This window comes from Desmodus rotundus, chromosome 1, assembly GCF_022682495.2.
Source record: "Desmodus rotundus isolate HL8 chromosome 1, HLdesRot8A.1, whole genome shotgun sequence".
NCBI lineage: Eukaryota > Metazoa > Chordata > Mammalia > Chiroptera > Phyllostomidae > Desmodus > Desmodus rotundus.
In genome coordinates, this window is record NC_071387.1 from 118,500,060 (window position 1) to 118,519,295 (window position 19,236).

A 19,236-nucleotide genomic window follows, 5' to 3' on the forward strand; every position below is an offset into this window, starting at 1 on the left:
TTGTACAACCTCTACGAAAATGGAAAAAAAGATCTGTTCTTTTCTCTTTCCTATGCGAAGGTTTAAAATAAATATTAATTTTTTTTGCCCTGGCTGGTGTGGCTCAGTGGATTGAGCACCAACCTGTGAACCAAAGGGTCGCAGGTTCGATTCCCAATCAGGGCACATGCCTGGGTTGCAGGCCAGGTTCCCCAGTGCAGGGCGCACAAGAGGCAACCACACATTGATGTTTCTCTCCCTCTCGTTCTCCCTCCCTTCCCATGTCTAAAAATATAAATAAATGAAATCTTTTTTTAAAAAAGGGTTGTTTTGTCCCTTTGGTTGGGAATTTTTCTAACTTGGGGTGTGGAGACATAGGGTGCCTTATGTTTCTAATGTATCTTCACAGCCAGATGTCACCACCTGTGTTTATCACCCGTGTGAAACTGACCAGGGGGGTTTCGTGCTTGTACCACTGAAAGTCATCTTGCCTCCTCTTCTAGGTAAAGCGTTAGGAACAACAGCAATGGTGCCTGTTCCGTATGAGAAGATGCTGCGAGATCAGTCGGCTGTGGCAGTGCAGGGGCTTCCAGAGGGAGTTGCCTTTCAGCACCCGGAGAACTACGATCTTGCAACTCTGAAATGGATTTTGGAGAACAAAGCGGGGATTTCATTCATCATAAACAGGTGACAGGCTCTATCCCTTCATAACAGTTAGCTTAAAGATAAACCGAGGGCTTAATTGCAGTTGGTTAATTATGTTCTGTTACATTTAGAAGTTGTTCGTTCCGATGTTTAATCTGTCTGTTTTGTGTGTTCATACTGGGTAACAGTGTTGGTTTTCTTGCAGACCTTTCCTAGGTCCGGCAGATCAGTGGGGTAAGTGCCAGCTTCTCCTACTTAGTGACTGCCCTTGTCTGCTAAACCACTTCTGCTTTTCTCATTAAAATGCAAACCCGGCACATTCTAAAGCTTGTTTATTCTTTGCCTTTCCTCTTGGAGGAGGCAGCACCTGACACTCCAGGGTGGGTGGTCACGATGTTTGCAGGGCACGCAGCTCAGGGAAAGACACCCGCCCAGAAAGCTGAGACACCACCCTCCCCGCAGCCCTCACGAGAGTTTCTGCGTCCAGACCACAGACAGCAGTACACCTACCTGGTCCTTGTGCCCAGGCGTGTGAGCATTCTGAGGCACTGTTGGGTTCGGGAGTGGGTCTAGGATGTGGGACTCTTCCCGTGCTTCTGAAACTCACAGTCTCGGAGGAGTGAGACAGTCCAGCAGGGAACCAGGTGTGGCCTGTGCTCTCAGAATGGCTGGAGGAAATCCCCAAGAGCCCCTGCAAAGGGGTTAGAGTTGTGTAATTGGAAGGGCTTCCTGGGGAACGGGGCGCTCCAGATAAGCAGGGTGTCGACAGGCTGGTTCTGCCGGGAAGCACATGCAGCGCGATCGGGCAGAAAGCTGTGCGCAGCGTGTTTGAGGACACAGTGGGGAACCAGTGAGCCCTTATGATCTCCTGAACTTACGATTATGAAGAGACTAATAGTAATAATAGCTATTATTATTATTTACCAGAAGTGTTCAGAGATCGATCTATGCCCAGTTTTCTCAGATTATTATTCAGAATGTAACTGGAAGCCACACCTGGATGTGAAAGATCAGGTCTGCCGAGGGCGTCATACTGAGACTGTGTAGGAAGAGGTGGCCTAGGGCGTGTAGGGCGGGGTGCGCACAGTCCACAAGGCGCACGTGGGGTGCGGAGGGCAGAGTGACATGCCCTGAGCATGGACTACTCACAGGGCAGAGTTTGCTCCTGGAGCAACTGTGAGCTGCTAGAACCTCTCGCTCCCCTTAAAGGAGGGGTTTGAAGGTGAGGGTGGCAGCGGGCCAGGTGATGGTTGGCCAGATGACTTGTATTTTCATTATAGAACAATAGTGATAGTGGCCGGCCCTTCTTTAGTGCTCACGGTGTGCCGGGCACTGTTCTAAGCACTTTACATGTATTAACTCTCACCCAGCCACCACTTTCAGACAGAGGACCTGAGGCACATGGAGGTTTAATGAGCTGCTGGTGGTCACCCAGCTGGTGAGCAGCGACACGGGGTCCAGCCCCAGCCGGCTCCTCTGCCCCCATTCTGCCCACACACATGACCCCAGAGCGTGGGGTCAGGTTTGAGTTGGGGTCTCTCCACACTGCTGTTCCATGATGACTTAGAGATGGGAGTTCTGCTCTGTCTGTACTTGATTTCACTTAATATGCCTTTGAATGTTGTCATAGTCCAAGACGTGGAAAGGGGCTAGTGGTGTCTTTTTACTCCTGCGCAGGTGGACCCGGGGTGATAACAGATGCTGAGAGATCGGTGCCATCGCCAAGTGAAAGGTAAGGGATTAAAAAAAAAATGCAACCCACATCTAGCACCAAAGGGCTACTTTTTAGACTGGAAAGTCTTCCTTACTTTTCTATACAGCTGACCTGTGAACAACCTGGCTTTGAACCACACGGCCCCTCTCGCACCAGTGGCTGACCCCTGTCATTCAGGGGTCATCTGTATTTTCAGTCTGTGGCTGGGAGTCCCCGTCTGTGGAGGCCGACTTAAATTACAGTGAGGTGTTCGACTGTGTGGCGGCTCGGTGCCCCTGACCCCACAGTGTCCAAGGATCAGCTGTACATTCTTTATTCAAAAAGATGTGTAGGATTATAAGGCTATATTCAGCTGACACCTTTAATTTTGTGACCGATTATTAAGAACAGTAACGTTAAAGCTGTGGCAGTTTTGATTTCAGTTTGTTGTGGGAAGAGGGATTTGACCGCATGGAGCTCTGGGGATTTGAACTCACCGTGTCCAAAATCCTGTGCTCAGTCTTCTCCGCCCATCTTGACCAGGGTTCCCTTCTCCTTTCAGCTGTGGCCCCATCCATGTGAAAGCTGAACCCATGGACGATTCTGGTATGTACGCCAATGCTCTTAGAATCCAGTATTTAGCAGGTTATCATTTGACTGCTTTCTTTCGCTTCACTTTAAAAAAAAAAAAAGGACTCTCAGTAAATTAAGAATAGAGGAGAAATTCCTTGACTTGGTTTTTTAAAATCTACCAAAAACTACAACTAACCTTAGAGTCAATGGTGAGAAACTAGACTCTTGCCCCCTAAGTTGCCGCACAAAGCAAGGCTGTCCCCTCTCACCACCCCTTTCCACTTCGTGCTGGAAGTCCTAGTGCCACGCAGTCAGACAGGAAGAGGAAATAAAAGGTACACAGATTGGGGAGAAAGAAAGAAAACTGTATTGCTCACGGATGACATGACTGTGCAGAAAATTGGAACGAACCAATCACAGAAATGGGAATTAAGGTGCTAATTAGCCCCAAATGGGACCTTATTTGCAGAATAACCCTATTTCTTTCACATATCTAGGACAGAGCCTTCTAATTCAGCAAACACTAGGTACTTGATGTTATTTAGTAGATATATTTGTGGAGAAAGTATTATTTTAACTATATTTAAATGAGAACCAGAATGTGAAATGAGTAAAAAGTCTTGAGCACACATTTGGAATTACAACTTGATTTGCAAATAGAGCAATGTTTTCATTTTTGGACATATTTTACTACTTTCGTGAACTCTTCCTTCATTTATAAATGTTGTACAGCCCTGGACTGAGCGCTGGCCTGTGAACCAAAGGGTCTCCGGTTCAATTCCTGGTCAGGGCACATGCCTGGGTTATGGGCCAGGTCCCCAGTTGGGGGCGTGTGAGAGGCCCCACAATCAATGTTTCTCTCACACATCGATGTTTCTATCCCTCTCTCTCTCCTTTCCCCTCTCTCTAAAAAATAAATAAAATCTTTTAAAATAAGTAAATGTTCTACAATAAACATGCATTACTGAGACAATGTATATTGGAAAAAATCCCTCTTCAGTGGGTCAGAGGAGTTTATCTCCATCCCTGCCTCGCCCCACTCAAAAAAGAAAATGGCATTGATCAGACAGAAAATGTTAAAAGGTTAAAAATAGATGTTTTTAAAAAACTGAAATGTTTAATCAAGAGATGGGAAAATATTGAGTATTAACAGTGGAAAAGTTAAAAACCTCAAAATAATCAAGTACATGAAACTAAAATTCAGATCTCAAAAAGATACAAATGAACCCTGGCTAGTGTGGTTCAGTTGGATAGAGGAAAGGTCGCGGGTTTGATTCTCAGTCAGGGCACATACCTAGGTTACGGGTTTGGTCCTGGTCGGGGTGCATGCAAGAGGCAACCACACATTGATGTTTCTCTCCCTCTCTTTCTCCCTTCCTTCCCCTCTCTCTAAAAATAAATAAGTAAAAATCTGTTTTAAAAAATGCTATTGATGAATTCTACTGTGGATTTCGCGATGCAATACAAATTGCTTCCGGCCGCCTGCAGGCTTCTGCGAGCCGGCCATCAACGGGCCTTACTTCTCGTGGTCTTTGGGTAGCACTTGTTCCATAGATCAAGTGTTTAAATGGTTTTGAATTTTGAATTCCTTTCTCTCTCTCTCTCTCTCTCTCTCTCTCTCTCTCTCTCTCACTCTCTCACTCTCGCTCTCGCTCTCTCCCTTTCATTTTGAGGAAAGGCTGCAGTAAACCTTTTCATCAGCGTTTCACACAAATTCTACACTGTTAAACCTGGTTTCAGTTGCCTGGATTAAGAAGGAATTTTTCCGTGATGGCCCAGCTGTCACATGTTTATCAGATGTTTCTGTTAGGAGAGTCTTTACTGCCTAAGCAACTGGGAATGTGTACTTTAATTAAAGTTTTATTATAAAATATTAACAAAAGTTAAACATGTTAAATTTTTTTAAAACTCAGACTTAGAAGTGTAATAAGAAAACTTCTTGTTCACCCTTTCACTCTCTCCTCTCAAAACTCCACGGCCCCCATCCTGCACAGCTCAGATCCCTTCTCCGCAGTAGGGGTGACACCTTTTAGCCAATTGGTAAAAATGCTTTCAGATTACTTACAAATAAACACATAAATAGCATTTTTCTTTTTTCTTTTTTAAGCAAAAGTAGACCTCCATTTGTCAATTTCCGTTTCATCTTTCCATCAAATTACCTTTTTGTCCCATTTCTGAGCAAATTCCTCAACATACGTAGTCTACCATTTCACTAACATGTCCATCAACCCTACCCATTCTGTGCCTCGGTGGTTCTAACAAATTTCCCTTTTTGCTAATCACGTTTTAAAAATCCAGTCTCACTATTCTTAAACCAACAGCTGCTCATTTTCAGAAGACCCGCACAACTTGTAAATTGATGCTGAACAGCGAAGCCCAAGCTGTCCCACAGTTTGCGTTGAGGTCACTAACATTCCTGATAAAATGGTGTGTGTACTTCAGCAGCAGTTTTCTGTTGCTGTATTTATTAAAAGGCACCAAAACCTGTGGCTTCAGTGATTAGGTTTTCTCCCAATTCTGTTTGTTAGCTGGGCATAGCTTCTTGTCGGAGCCGACCGGGAGGGGGCTGCACAGTCTGGGAGGCCTCGCTCCTGGGTCTGAGGCCTCAGCTGGGGGAGCTGGGCCCCGCCCTCCTCACAGCCTCACAGCCTCCAGGAAACCAGCCCAGGCTTGTTCACATGGCTGCTCAGCTTCAAGAGCACCAGGCTCTGATGCAAACTTTTTCAAGCGTCTGCTTATGTCCCATTGGCCAAAGCAAGTCATGTGGCCAGGCCCAGCTTGAAAGGGTGAAGTAGACCTCCCTTCCAGAGAGCAGAAGTGGGCAAGTCACCTTGTAGACGGGTGTGCATACTGGATGGGAGAACATTGTGGCGAATTTCTACAATCTACCGCATCTTTCCCTGATGAAGGCTTTTTGTTTTACTACTGTAGTTTCCCCAGGTTTTCAAGTCCATGTCATTGTAAGTTGAGTTAAGATTATATGTGCCAATTCAGGTCCCACTAGAGAAGAATGTTTAGGTATTTCACATAAAGGCATGTGTATATCCAACCACTTTAAAAAGGGAAGTTTCCCCAAACTGGGAGCTAGATCTCTTTCTCCTTCCCATCTTCTCCTCCCTCCGTTCCTTCCTTCATTCTGCTCTCCCTCCTTCCTTCTTTCCGTTTATATTGATTTCATATTATTTTATTTTTTTAAGTTCTCACCTGAGGATACGTTTATTGTTTTAGAGAGGAAGGGAGAGAGAGAAACATCGATGTGAGAGAAGCATCGATTGGTTGCCTCCCATGTGCGGCCTGACCAGGGATCGAACCCACAACCTAGGGATGTGCCCTGACTGGGGATCAAATCCACAACCTTTTGGCGTATGGGATGATGCTCCGACCAACTGAGCCACCTGGCCAGGGCTATTTTATTTTTACAGTATTTATATTTTTATATGGATAAGCCATTTGTTCACAGCAAGGGAAGAAGTTCCTTTGCTGATTATAATGTTGCTGTGGTAATCAGAACAGAAGCGGGAAGTTCTATCAGCTGGTCACATTTCTCCGTTGGTGGGTTTGGCCTGGCACGTTAATGCTGTAATTTCCATTGCATTCAAAGGCATTCCACTGAAGGCAGCAGCGGTGTCAGTCAAGAGAGAATTGGAGGATCCTAATTACTGTCGCTACAACATGCAAGGTAATACTGTTTTATGATCATTTTCTTCTTCAACAGTTATTCATGAGGGAAAGCTTTAATTACCTCCCCTCTGAGAAACAGGAAAAGGCTAATAAAGAGCCACACACGTTTCCCCATGCTCTGGCACGCTGTCACCGAACGAACACGTGTGCGGTCGTCACGTGGATGCTGTTCAGCCTAATCCACATGCGCGTGAGCACATGGGCATGTGAAAGCGTTTCCCGTGTGCGTTTGAGTTCGTCTTTTAGTGCTCTTATTTCGTGGGTTCTAAAATATGTCCCCTTAATCCTGTCCAGTCCAGTCTGTCCCTGTGTTCCTGAGAAAATATTCAAAGGTAAGAGAAATGGAGATGAGAAATTCAAATGTTCCTTCTTAGTAATAGTAGCTTCATAGACATCTTGCAGGTTAAATAGAGGGCAGAAGAGCATTATTAGCAAACACACACGATTTTCAGTGTGGCCCAGGTAGGCGGTCTGTGCAGTTCGGTGGCTCAGTCCTCTACCCAGAGACAGGAATCCTGCTGGACCCTGGCGTGATACCACTTGGGTGAGATGGTTTGTCCCCTCGATGGCTGTGGTACAGCACCCCGACCCTTTCTCCATCTTTGCGCTCCTCTGTGAATGTGGGCAGAGTGCGGGACAGTTTGCAATTTCATTCCTCAAACATTGTTACCACATTGGAAATGTTTTCTGCAAAGTCTTAACTTTGAAATCTTCCAACAGCATCATGTAGCTCCATAAATTTTACTAAGAACTTTTTTACAAAACAGCTAAAGGTAGAGACTAACAGGAGTGTCTGTTTTTACTGCTTTCCCAGGCCAGCCCCCCACCTGCTTGTGGCAACCCCTAAGGACCAGTCTCCCTCCCCCTGGACAGGGACCGTCCATCCTACGCCATTCCGTCCCCTCACAACAGTTGTCTTCTGAAACCTGGGACCTGCCCACTGCCCTCCCCTGCTCACACACCGCCTGTGGCTCCTCACCTCCTGTAAAGTCCCAACTCACAGCAGCATGTCTACTGCTCTTTCCAGACCCCCCTCCTTTCAATCTGCCTCCCTCCCCGCCACCCTCCCTTGATTCTTTGGACACACTGCTCACCCTGAGATTCCTTAAACAGGCCCCGAATCCCCCTTCCACCCAGCTTTGTATAACCCCATCCCTCTGTGTGACACCCTGCTTACTCACACTCTTCTGGTGAGTTCCAGCCCTCTTTCTGGCAGCCAGGATCTCAGCTCCCTAATCGCACTCAGCGTTTAGTGTGGCCTGCTGTGTTCTGTCCATACCTTTGCTGCAGACTCCCTTAGCTAGCAGTGAACTTCTGGCAGGGAGACCCAGCATCTTGCTCCAACCCTGGAGCCCCAAGCTAGGGCTTTGTACACACTGGGCACTCACGTGTACTTGTGTGTGTATGTGTGTGTTAAAGATTTTATTTATTTTTAGAGAAAAGGGAAGGGAGGGAGAAAGGGGGAGAAACTTCAATGTGTCAGAGAAACATCAGTCAGCTGTCTCTCACATGCCCCCAGCTGGGGAGCTGGCCCGAAACTTAGGCATGTGCCCCATCTGGGCATAGAACCAGCATCCTTTCAGTTTGCAAGACGACGTTCAACCACCGAGCCACACCAGTCAGGGCTCGTGTGTATTTGTTGAATTGAGTGTGTACCACCCAGGGAATCAGTGTAACTTCTATTTCTAAGTTACTATTGTTTTCTTTTTAAAGTACTTACAATTAAATTATGTCCTGATTCCCAAGAATATATTTTTTAGTTTTTTATTTATTGATTGATTTTAGAGAGAGAGGAAGGAAAGAGAGACAAACATCAATTTGTCATTCCACTTATTTACACATTCATTAGTTGATTCTTGTATGTGCCCTGAGCAGGGATCACTCCCACAACCTTGGCATTTTGGAACGATGCTCTAACAACTGAGCTACCCGGCCAGGGCCCCAAGAATATAGTTTTTGAATTTAAATGACCTTGGTGTTGATCAAAACGTGTAGAGTTGGGGATAGGCTAGTTGTAGAGTCTGCTCGCAAAGTTAGCAGTGGAATAAATGAGTGATTGGATACATGTACCTGCAGTCCTTCTGTCTTAATTTTTCAGAAAGAAGTACATTAAGAAAAACATTTAGGTTAAATATATAATATATGTTATAATATGTGTTAGGTAATATATATTATATATAATAAATATATAACTTCTCTCGTGCTTGGCTTGGAAATGACAGAACTATTCAAGAGATATTCTTTGTAGAATTCCTTTATTGGGCAGCTTCCTTCTTTTTAAAAAAAAATTATTTGTAATCCTACAACCAATACACTTAGTGTTTTTTTTTTTTAAATATTTCATTTATTCACTTTTAGAGAGAGGGAGAGAGAAAGAGAGGGGCGGAAACATCAATGTGTGAGAGCTACATTGATCGGTTGCCTCTCTTATGCACTCCGATAGGGGGCTGAGCCCACAGCCCAGGCATGTGCCCCGACTGGGAACCGCCCGACAACCTTTCGCTTTGCGGTACAACGCCCAGCCAACTGAGCCACACTGATCGGGGCAGCTTCCTTCTTTATGGCCAAAGAGTTAAAAATGCCAGTTATCATGGACTATATTTCTAGCACTGCTTGTTTTTGTAGCCATTTAGGTTAAATACTCACAATTTGAAGTATTGATGTCTTTGAATATTCTTTAAGTAAGGGAGGAATTTTTAAACTCATAAAGGCCACAAATATGACCTACTCAGACTGACTGGCCCTTGGGGAGCCCCCCCATAGTCAGCCATTGCCCCACAGTGTTCAGAAGGCCATGTACGGTTTCTCTGAAAATCTGATTCCCCACTCAACCCCATCAAGACCTCATGCTCTGTCTGCAGCACAGACCTCTTGGGAAACCCATGACACACACACCCCTTGGTCCCTGTGGAGCCCACAGAAGTCCCATAAGGTCCTTTACACATGCAGGGACTTCATCACCAGGGACCCTGGAAATGTAAAACGTTACAGTACGAGCTTGGCTGAGATACACTGCGTGGGGGCTCCTCTGACCTTGGTGCACGTAAGAATATCAAGGCCAGTTCAGCTCTCTTCCCAGCTGACTCAGGATGACTTGGGAGAGGAGCCTTCCACGCAAAGGGAGAAGTGGACGGAAAAGCCCTGAAGACCAAGGAATTAGCATTGTTTTCTTGCATCACGTCACTCTGACACTGATCCATCTGCCTCTCTCTTCCACATCGTGATTCCACTGAGCCCAGCTGGATGACGCAGGATAGTTTTTTCCAAAGGTCAGCTGATTAGTAAATTTCACCCATCTGCAACCTTAATTACCCCTTGCCATGTAACATAATATAGTTCGGGTTTTGGATATCTTTTGCTTGGGGGCGGGGAGGCCATCTGCCTACCACAAATGCTATGAATAGTTGTAAGCTGACAAATTAAGTAACCTAGATGAAGTGGAGAAGCTACGGAAACTGACTAAAGGTAAAATACAAAATTTGAATAGTCATATAGCAAGTAAAGAGTTTGGATTAGTAATAAAGAAACTTTGTACAAACAAAAGCCCGGGACCAAATGACTTCACTTGTGAGTTCTACCCAGCATTGAAAGAAGAACACCAGTCCTTCACAAACTCTTCCAAAAAATAGAACAGGAGGAAACACTTCCCAGCTCATTTTATAAGCCCAGCATTACCCTTGTATCTTCAGACAAAAACATAAGAAAACTAAAGAGCAATGACCTTATTAGTACAGACACCAAATTCTTCAACAGGATGCTAGCAAGTGAATGCAGCAACACAGAAAAAGGATCACACATCATGACCAGATGGCATTTGTCCTGTGCATGCAAGGTTAGTTCAGTCAATCAGTGGAATACAACGTATCAATAGAATAAAGGACCAAAACTACACAATCATCCCAATCGATGTAGGAGAAGGCTTATGACAAAATCCAACACCCTGTCATGATGAAAGAGAAAACACAACAAACCAAGTATTGACGGGAGTTCCTCAACCGAATAAGGAGCAGCTACAGAATGCCTACTGCTCATGTCGTACTTGACAACGAAAACCTAAAAGCTTCCCCGTAACCAGGAGCAAGTCAAAGATGGCCGTTTTTGCCACTTCTTTCAACATTGTTCTAGATGTTCTAGGTAGGGCAATTAGGTAAGAGGGGGAAAGGCGTCCAGTTTGGACAGCAAGAAATAAAACTGTTTCTAGTTGCAGACGATATGATCTTGTATGTGGAAAATTCTAAAGAACACACACACACACACTATTAAGAGTTACTAAATTTAACAAGGTTTCAGGGCACAAGATCAATTTACAAAAATCAATTTTATTTCTATACATTAGCAATGAACAATTGAAGCATTAAATTAAGAAAATTGCACTTATAATAGTATCAAAAAGAATAAAATACTTAAGAATAAATTTAACCAAAGGTTAAGACTTGTACAAGTCTTGTACACTGAACCCCCCCCAAAAAAAATCTGTTGAAAGATATTAACAAAGGCCTGAGTGGGACAACATCCTGTGTTCATGGATTGGAAGACTTTCATAAGATTCATATGGAAATGCAAGGGACCCTAAATAGCTAAAACAATCTTTGAAAAGAACAAAATTGCAAAAACCAGGAAAGTTAGAGAAATTATCACAGCCAAGAGGAATTTAAAGAGATATGACAACTAAATGTAATCTGATAACCTGGATAAAATCCTGGAACAAAAAGAACATTAGGTATAAATAAATAAAATTTGAATAACTATGGATTTTAGCTAACAATATATCAATATTGCTTTCTTAATTATAACAAATGTACCTTATTCATGTAACATTGTCAGTTTATATGATACAAATATCTTCTATGATCTATGAACTTTTCCATAATTTTTACAATACACTTTATTAAATAAAAATTTGAAAATTGTTAATGAAAAAAGAACAAAATTGGAATACACAAACTTCTTGGTTTCAAAACCTACTACATCCCCGGCCAGGTGGCTCAGTTGGTTGGAGCATTATCCCGAGCACCAAAAAGAGTTGCAGGTTTGATTCCTGGTCAGGGCACATACCTAGGTTGCAAGTTCAATCCCCAGTCAGGGTGTGTATGGGAGGCAACTGACAGATGTTTCTATCTATCTATGTTTCTCTCTCTCTTTCTCTCTCTTACTCTCTTTCTCTCTAAAATCAAGAGTGTGAGGATTTTTTTTAATCCGTTACAAAACTAAAATAATCAACCTTCTGTGGAACTGGCTTAAGGGTAAGACATGAATCAATAGTCCAGAAGTAAACCATAAATTTGAAAATTTATTTTAACTAGGGGTACCAAGACAGTTCAATAAGAAAAGAATAGTCATTTCAAAAAAGGTATTCGAACAACTGGATATTCACATGCAAAAGAGTAAATCTGGATCTCTACCTCGCATCATATACAAAATTAATTCAAAACGAATCGAACACTTTTAGAAGAAAACATAGATGTACATCTTTGTGACCTTGGATTGGGCGATGGTTTCTTAGATATCATACCTAAAGCACAAGCAGCCAAAGAAGAAATAGATAAATTGAACTTCACCAAAATTAAAAACACTGTGCTTCAAAAAATACTATCAGGAAAGTGAAAAACCATCAACAGAATGGGCGAAAATATTTGCAAATTATATATCTGTCAAGATTCAGTATGCAGAAAATGTAAGAACTCTCTCGACCCAACAATAAAAAATACAAACTATCCAATTTAGAAATGGGCAAATGATTTAAATAGACATTTCTCCAAAGCTATACAGGTGGCCAGTATGCATGTGGAAAGATGCTCAACATAACTAATCATTAAGGATACACAAACCAAAACACAATGAAATATTACTTCATGCCCACTAGGGTGACAGTAATTTCAAAGGCAGACAATAACAAGTGTCAGTGAAGATACGGAGGAATTGTGAGCCTCATACAGTTCTGGTGGAAATGCAAAATGGTCTGGCCACTTTTGAGGATAGTTCGGAAGCTCCTCAATAAATTAGAGAGTTACTGTAGGACTCAGCGATTCCACTCTTAGATATATATACAATTCTACGTATGTACCTAAGAAAACTGAAGACATCTGCCTAAACAAAAACTTGTACATTATTCTCAGTAGCCAAAAGATGGAAATAACCCAAGTGTTAAATCAACTGATGAATGGATAGACGAAATGTGGTCTATCCATACAACAGAATGTTATTCAGCCATATAAAAGAATGAATTAGTGATACATGCTGTAACCTGGATGAACCTTGAAAACATGCTAAGAGAAACCAGATACGAAAAAACTACATATTGTATGAACACATTTACATGAAATGTCCACAACAGGCAAATCCATAGAGACAAAGCATATTTGTGGTTACAAGGATCTAGAGCAAGAAGAGAGTGGGGAGTGACTCCTACTGGGTACAAGGCTTGTTTTGGGGTGATGAAACAGTTGTAGGAATAGATAGTGATAATGGTTGTGCAACCTTGTGAATTTATAGAAAACCGATGATTTCTATACTTTTAAAAGGATGAATTTTATGGTAAGTGAATATATCTTAAAAAGTAAGATTCAACATAAGGTTAACTTGTATCTATGATCTGTATAAATCTGTATAAAATAAAATTTGTGAATAATTTTAACTTTTGAATTGAAAAAACTGATTATCAGATCATTTTCAACACATTTGATACCTACTCACTATGTATGATTTTCGCTGTTAAATCTCTAGACCCGGAAAATATTTTTGTTACAAGTGTCTATGGATAAATTTACTAGCATCCTTGCTCTGTTGGTAAATGGACATTAGGCATCCTTTTTAAAAAATTATATCTTATTGATTATGCTATTATACTTGTCCAGATTTTTCCTCCTTTGCGCCCCTCCACCCAGCACCCCCCACTCCCTCAGGCAATCCCCACACCATTGTTCACGTCCATGGGTCATGCATATAGGTTCTTCAGCTACTCATTTCCTGTGCTGTACTTTATATCCCCATGGCTATTCTGTAACTACCTATTTGTACTTCTTAATCCCCTCACCTCTTCACCCATTCCCCCACAACCCCTCCCACCTGGCAACCATCAAAATGCTGTACATATCTATGATTCCGTCTCTGTTCTTCTTGTTTGCTTAGTTTGTTTTTTAGATTCAATTGTTGATAGATACATATTTATGTCTATTTTATTGTTCATAGTTTTGATCTGTTTCTTTTTCTTAAATAAGTCCCTTTAACATTTCATATAATAATGGTTTGGTAATGATGAACTCCTTTCATTTTTTTCTTGTCTGAAGCTCTTTTATCTGCCCTTTGATTTTAAATGATAGCTTTGCTGGGTAGAGCAATCTTAGCTGTAGGCCCCTGCTTCTCATGACTTTGAATATTTCTTGCCAATCTCTTCTTGCCTACAAAGTTTCTTTTCAGAAATCAGCTGAAAGTCTGATGAGAACTCCCCTGGAGGTAACTAATTTCCTTTCTCTGGTTGCTTTTAAGATTCTCCCTTTATCTTTAACCTTTGGCATTTTAATTATGATGTGTCCTGGAGTGGTCCTCTTTGCATCCATCTTGTTTGGGACTCTCTGTTCTTCCTGGACTTGCATGTCTATCTCCTTCACCAAATTAGGGAAATTTTCTTTCATTGTTTTTTCAAATAGATTTCTAATTTCTTGCTCTTTCTCTTCTCCTTCTGGCACAACTATGATACGAATGTGGGAATGCTTGAAGTTGTCCCTGAGGCTGCTTGTACTATCCTCATTTTTTTAATTCTTTTTTCCTCTTGTTCTGCTTGGTTGTTTTTTGCTTCCTTGTGTTCCAAATAATTGATTTCATTATCGGCTTCCTCCATTCTACTGTTGTTTCCTTATAAAGTGTTCTTTATGTCAATTAGTGTACCCTTTGTTTCTGATTGGATCTTTTTATGCTGTTGACTTTCTAAGTTCCTCGAGCATCCTTATAACCAGTGTTTTGAACTCTGTATCTGATAGATTGCTTATCTCCATTTTGTTTAGTTCTTTTTCTGGAGTTTTGATCTGTTCTTTCATTTGGGTCATGTTTCTTTGTCTCCTCATTTTGGCAGTCTCCCTGTGTTTATTTCGATGTGTTATGTAGAGCTACTATGATGCCCTGTCTTGGTAGTGTGGCCTAATGTAGCAGATGTCCTGTAGGGTCCAGTGGCACAGCCTCCCCTAATACCCAGTCTGGGTACTCAAGGTGTGCCCTTCATATGGGCTGAGTACACCCTCCTCTTGTAGCTGAGCCTTGATTGCTGTTGGCAGGTCAATGGGAGGGATTTACCCAGGCCATTCAGCTGCAAGGACTGCCTGTGACCACTGACCACCAACCTCTGACCTCCGTGGAAGATCATCTGTGCAGGGGCAGGGTGGTTGTGCTCCAACATGGTCTGTAGCTGTCCATTGGGTGCCCAGGCTCTGGGGTTTCCTGGGTGGTGCGGGCCAAGGTCAGCTCCCACCTGTGTTTTGCCCCGGGGCCACCCTCCCTGAGCTTTAAAGCAATCTGAGATGGGGGCTACTTATTGCTAGTTTGAGGCCTGGGGCCATTTAGCAAGAGGTACAGTGTCTGGTGGCTCACTGAGGCCAGCTGTTACTTATATGAGAGGAATTAGGAAGTTGTGAAACATGAGCCAAGACCAGCCATTCATATGGAAAAGCAGCCTGGGTGGGCCTGTAATTTGGGTGGGACAGTCTCTGGGGATCTCCAGAGCAGAGCAAACAGTGTTAGCCAAGTTGTTGGAGTCTCAGATATTGCACCAGCCTGCTCTGTGGCTCTCTGGAGGGAGGTTTCAGAATGGCCTGTGCCTTCCTTTCTGTCTGGGAGAAAGCTGTCCCCCCGGCTCTTGCCTTGATACTAACACTTCAGTTCCTCCGTTTATGCCACTGGTGCCTTTCAAGCTGCTACCCTGGTGCGGCAGCTCAGAGGGAGTGAGTCTGAGTAGGTGTCCATGTGTGGGTTCTTTAACAGGAACTGCTTGGGACTCCAGAAGTTTCTTACACCAACTCAATCCCTGCTGGTTTTTGCAGCCATAAATTGTGGGGACTTATCTTCCTGGCACTGGAACCCTGTGCTGGGAGGCTGGGTGTGGGGCTGGGACCCCCTGCTCCCAAATTTTAATCTGCCACATGTGGCTTTGGAACCAGCCCGTTCTGCATTCTGCCCCTCCTACCAGTCTGGATGGATGTGGTTTTTTAATTCCATAGTTGTCAGACTTCCTTCCGTTCAGCTAGATTTCTGATGGTTCTGAGTGATGGTTGTTCTATATTGTAGTTGTGATTTTGATGTTTTTGTGCAAGGAGGTGAGCCGTGTTTACCTGTGCCACCATCTTGACCGGAAATCAACATTTGCTTCTGGTCACTCACTTCCTTTTTCATATATTATTGTAGTAGAATTATTTTAACCATTTTTAAATGCTCGGGTAAGGGACATCAATGCATTCACACTGTTGTGTGACGATCACCACTATCCATCTCCAGAACTTTATCATCTTCACAAAGAAAACCCCACACCCATTAAACAGCGACTCCCCCTTCTCTCCTCTCTGTCCCTGGCAAGCACCATTTTACTGTTTGCCTCCGACTTCGCCTGTTCTGAGTACCTCGTGTAAGTGAAGTTGTGCGGCACCCGTGTTTCTGTGCCTGGTTTGTGCTCACGGCTCGTCCCTGTGGTAGCGCGCTTCAGAACTTCATCGCCGCTCGTTTGTTTTTAACTTTGCCTTTTTTCTTTAGGAAATGGCCTCTATGCTACATTTTTAGCCCAAATTTGATGACTGAATTTGTACTCCAAGCAGGTCCTTCAAGAGAGTTACTCTGCTGATGAGAAATCCCTCACCCTGAAGTATTTCAATGTCCCCTCTCTCACTGCGCCAGCACATGTTTTAGAGAGACTGTGCACTGGCTTTACCACGTGTGCTAGTGAGCTCTGGATTTTGACTTTTTAAATGGAAGAGGAGGGAAAGAAATACATTGGCCTACTTTTGTTTTCATGTAAACTTTATCTTGCTTACACTTGAACCTAACAAGAAGCAATTTGTTTTTAAATTATTTACCTCTGCTTCCGTTTGGTAAAGTCATATAATGGACTTTATATTTAAGCAGTTTATATTTCGAATTATTTGTGGCTCCATGTCACCCAGCATGAACAGTTTGATGGTGCAGTGTTGAATTTACTTGGTGTTCTGTAACGAGCCAAAGACGGCCTCTGCGTGTTGGCCCCTACGTTGTTTACCTCTTCACAGCAGACTGAGGCATTAGCTCAAAAGCCTGCTGGTGCCAAGCTCCAAGTACACCCAACATCTGCTAGGGATGAGGTGAGGGAAACCCCAGGACTGTAAGGACGACCAGCACTACTTCCCCCCCACAGCTCTCTGACCCAGAGACGCCCCCATCCGTGAACAATGTTGCTTAGACACATAAGCCCCATTCCTGTCTCCCTCTCCCTGGGCATTCCCTTGCCGCTCACCTTTCTGCGTGTTGGTCCCTGCACTGAAGCTCAGGACCTTTCATTCTGTGAGGGACTTTTTCCACCCCTGAACCCGTCAGAGTCACCCAGATAAAGCTGTGTGTGCTAGCGCCACCTCGTGGTCATATCTCTTTCCTGATCAGCCCTCAGATCCCTAGAGCCCCCCTAAGCTTGATCTTCAACTGAATTGTGGCAGAAATAGGTGAACTGATGCAGCAGTTTGCAAACTCAGTTGTCACACTGTGCCCTTTAGCTGTTGAAAGGCCGTCCCATCCTCAAGTGAGGATTTTTTGAAAAATAAAAATAATAAAATGTCTAACATTAAAAAAAAAGAAAGAGTCCTGGCTGGTGTGGCTCAGTGGATTGAGTGCCGGCCTATGAACCAAAGGGTCGCTGGTTCAATTCCCAGTCAGGGCATATGCCTGGGTTGCAGGCCAGGTCCCCAATAGGGGACATGTGAGAGGAAACCACACATTGATGTTTCTCTGCTTCTCTTCCTCCCTTCCCCTCTCTAAAAATAAATAAATAAGTAAGGATCTTTAAAAGAAAGAAAGAAAAGAAAGGCCTTCCCTGTATCTGTTCTGCCTGTGAGCAGCCCAAGATTAACTTGTCTTTCCTGTGACCACAGAGCCTGCGCAGCGGTGCACCAGAGGTTTAACGAGGCAGTGGGAGTCATGGGTTAAGGGGGCCGAGGGCCTGTGAGTACCCAGCCTCACATGAGTGCGGGTGGGAGGGCCCACAGGGGGCTGTCCTGGTCTGTGTGGGCGGCCTCAGCCTCCCTCCTGCTCCTTCCCTTCCAAAATGACCAAACATGGGCAAGAGGCTGGAAAGAGGAAAACAGCTCTCTTCAAATAATTGCAGAATTGGTAAATAAACAAAGTTAACTGTGATGTCAGGCTGTGGGTCCTCCCACAACACAGTTGTCTGTAAGTGTCCGGTTTGAGACATGTGAGGAGTCTTCCCCTAAGGCCTCAGTAGCTCTGATTTCAGCCACGAGAGTGGGAACTAGAGTCCCACGCTGTTATTCATCTCACCCTGGGCAGCCGTGACTGGCAGGTTTCTTTTTGCTACTCACTGGAAGAAAACCTTTCTGTCAGTTAAGTGCCATGTCCATGTCTGCCCTTCACAGTGAGGAAAAGGATGCAAGAAAAGCATAAAAGCAAGGCTTTCGGGTTTCTTGTTGTTGCTGACACACAGGCATCAGTTAATATATTAGGGTCACTGATAATAAAAACCACAATGATGGTCTTTTGCCTAGTAAATAAAGTACTGCTGAATTCCTCCTCTCTCTCTTAGAAGAACTTTGGGGAATAAAACATAAGGCTTTCAAAAGAAGTCATAAGATGTTCCCATTTTGCAACCCCCAAAGCAACAATGCCTCTCAGCCATAATCACCGGTGGCCGTTAGAACCATTCGGACTTTACCACAAGCGGATCAGGCTGGCAGGTGCTAACTCACTGGCCCAATGTTAACCTTACAAAGTAGAGGTGACCCGGTGTTGTGTACCTCCTGACGGGACCTAGTGTGAAGTCCACCTTTGGGATCCTGGCCCCCCCAATCAAACCTAAGTCTGATCCAGCCTCTAGACCTAACTACCAATTTGCAGGAAATGCGGGGACACAGGAAAACACACCACAAGGACGCAGGCAGTAAACTCCAGAATGGGGGAAACGCGACAAGCCATATGTGCTGATTTCCTCATCATATAATTGCAAGGTTTTGGGGGTTTTTTAATGGAGAGAAACCTGTTCTGCAGTAATAGAGATTTAAGAGGCATTTCAGCCAGATGCAATGTGTGGGCTTTGTTGGGGTCCGGATTTGACAAGCCAACTGCAAAAAGACTGCTTCCTGTGGAATGCCAAATGATGACGGGTAAATGGCGGGAATGCTGGAATTGGAAAATCATTATTTTTTAACCATTATAATAAAAGATTGGATCAAGAAGGAATCATCAGTGGACACTAAATCTAGAGAGAAATTTAGGAGTGGGAGACTCACACGATCTTAAAATTGCTTGTCAGTTGCAAGAGGGAGGAGAAAAACAGTAATTATACAGTGGAGAAATCAAAGAACACCTTGATCAGATTATTAAATTTCACATCAGCAGAGAGAGAGAGAGATGAACTCTCTCAGTCAGTCCAGGCTGCTGTAACAGAATACCGTAGGTCAGGGGGCTTAGAAACAACAGACATTTATTTC

General features: G+C 43.6%; 1 protein-coding gene across 1 annotated transcript in view; it reads left to right on the forward strand.

Moving 5' to 3' along the window:
• Positions 1-19,236, forward strand: part of LOC112314830 (general transcription factor II-I repeat domain-containing protein 2B) — a 62,536-nt gene that overhangs the window by 22,820 nt on the left and 20,480 nt on the right. Inside the window, exons 5-9 of the mRNA XM_053929856.1 lie at positions 483-666; positions 830-858; positions 2,302-2,356; positions 2,880-2,923; positions 6,492-6,569. Of these exons, the coding sequence (XP_053785831.1) occupies positions 483-666; positions 830-858; positions 2,302-2,356; positions 2,880-2,923; positions 6,492-6,569 (390 nt within the window). The remainder of the gene's footprint in view (positions 1-482; positions 667-829; positions 859-2,301; positions 2,357-2,879; positions 2,924-6,491; positions 6,570-19,236) is intronic.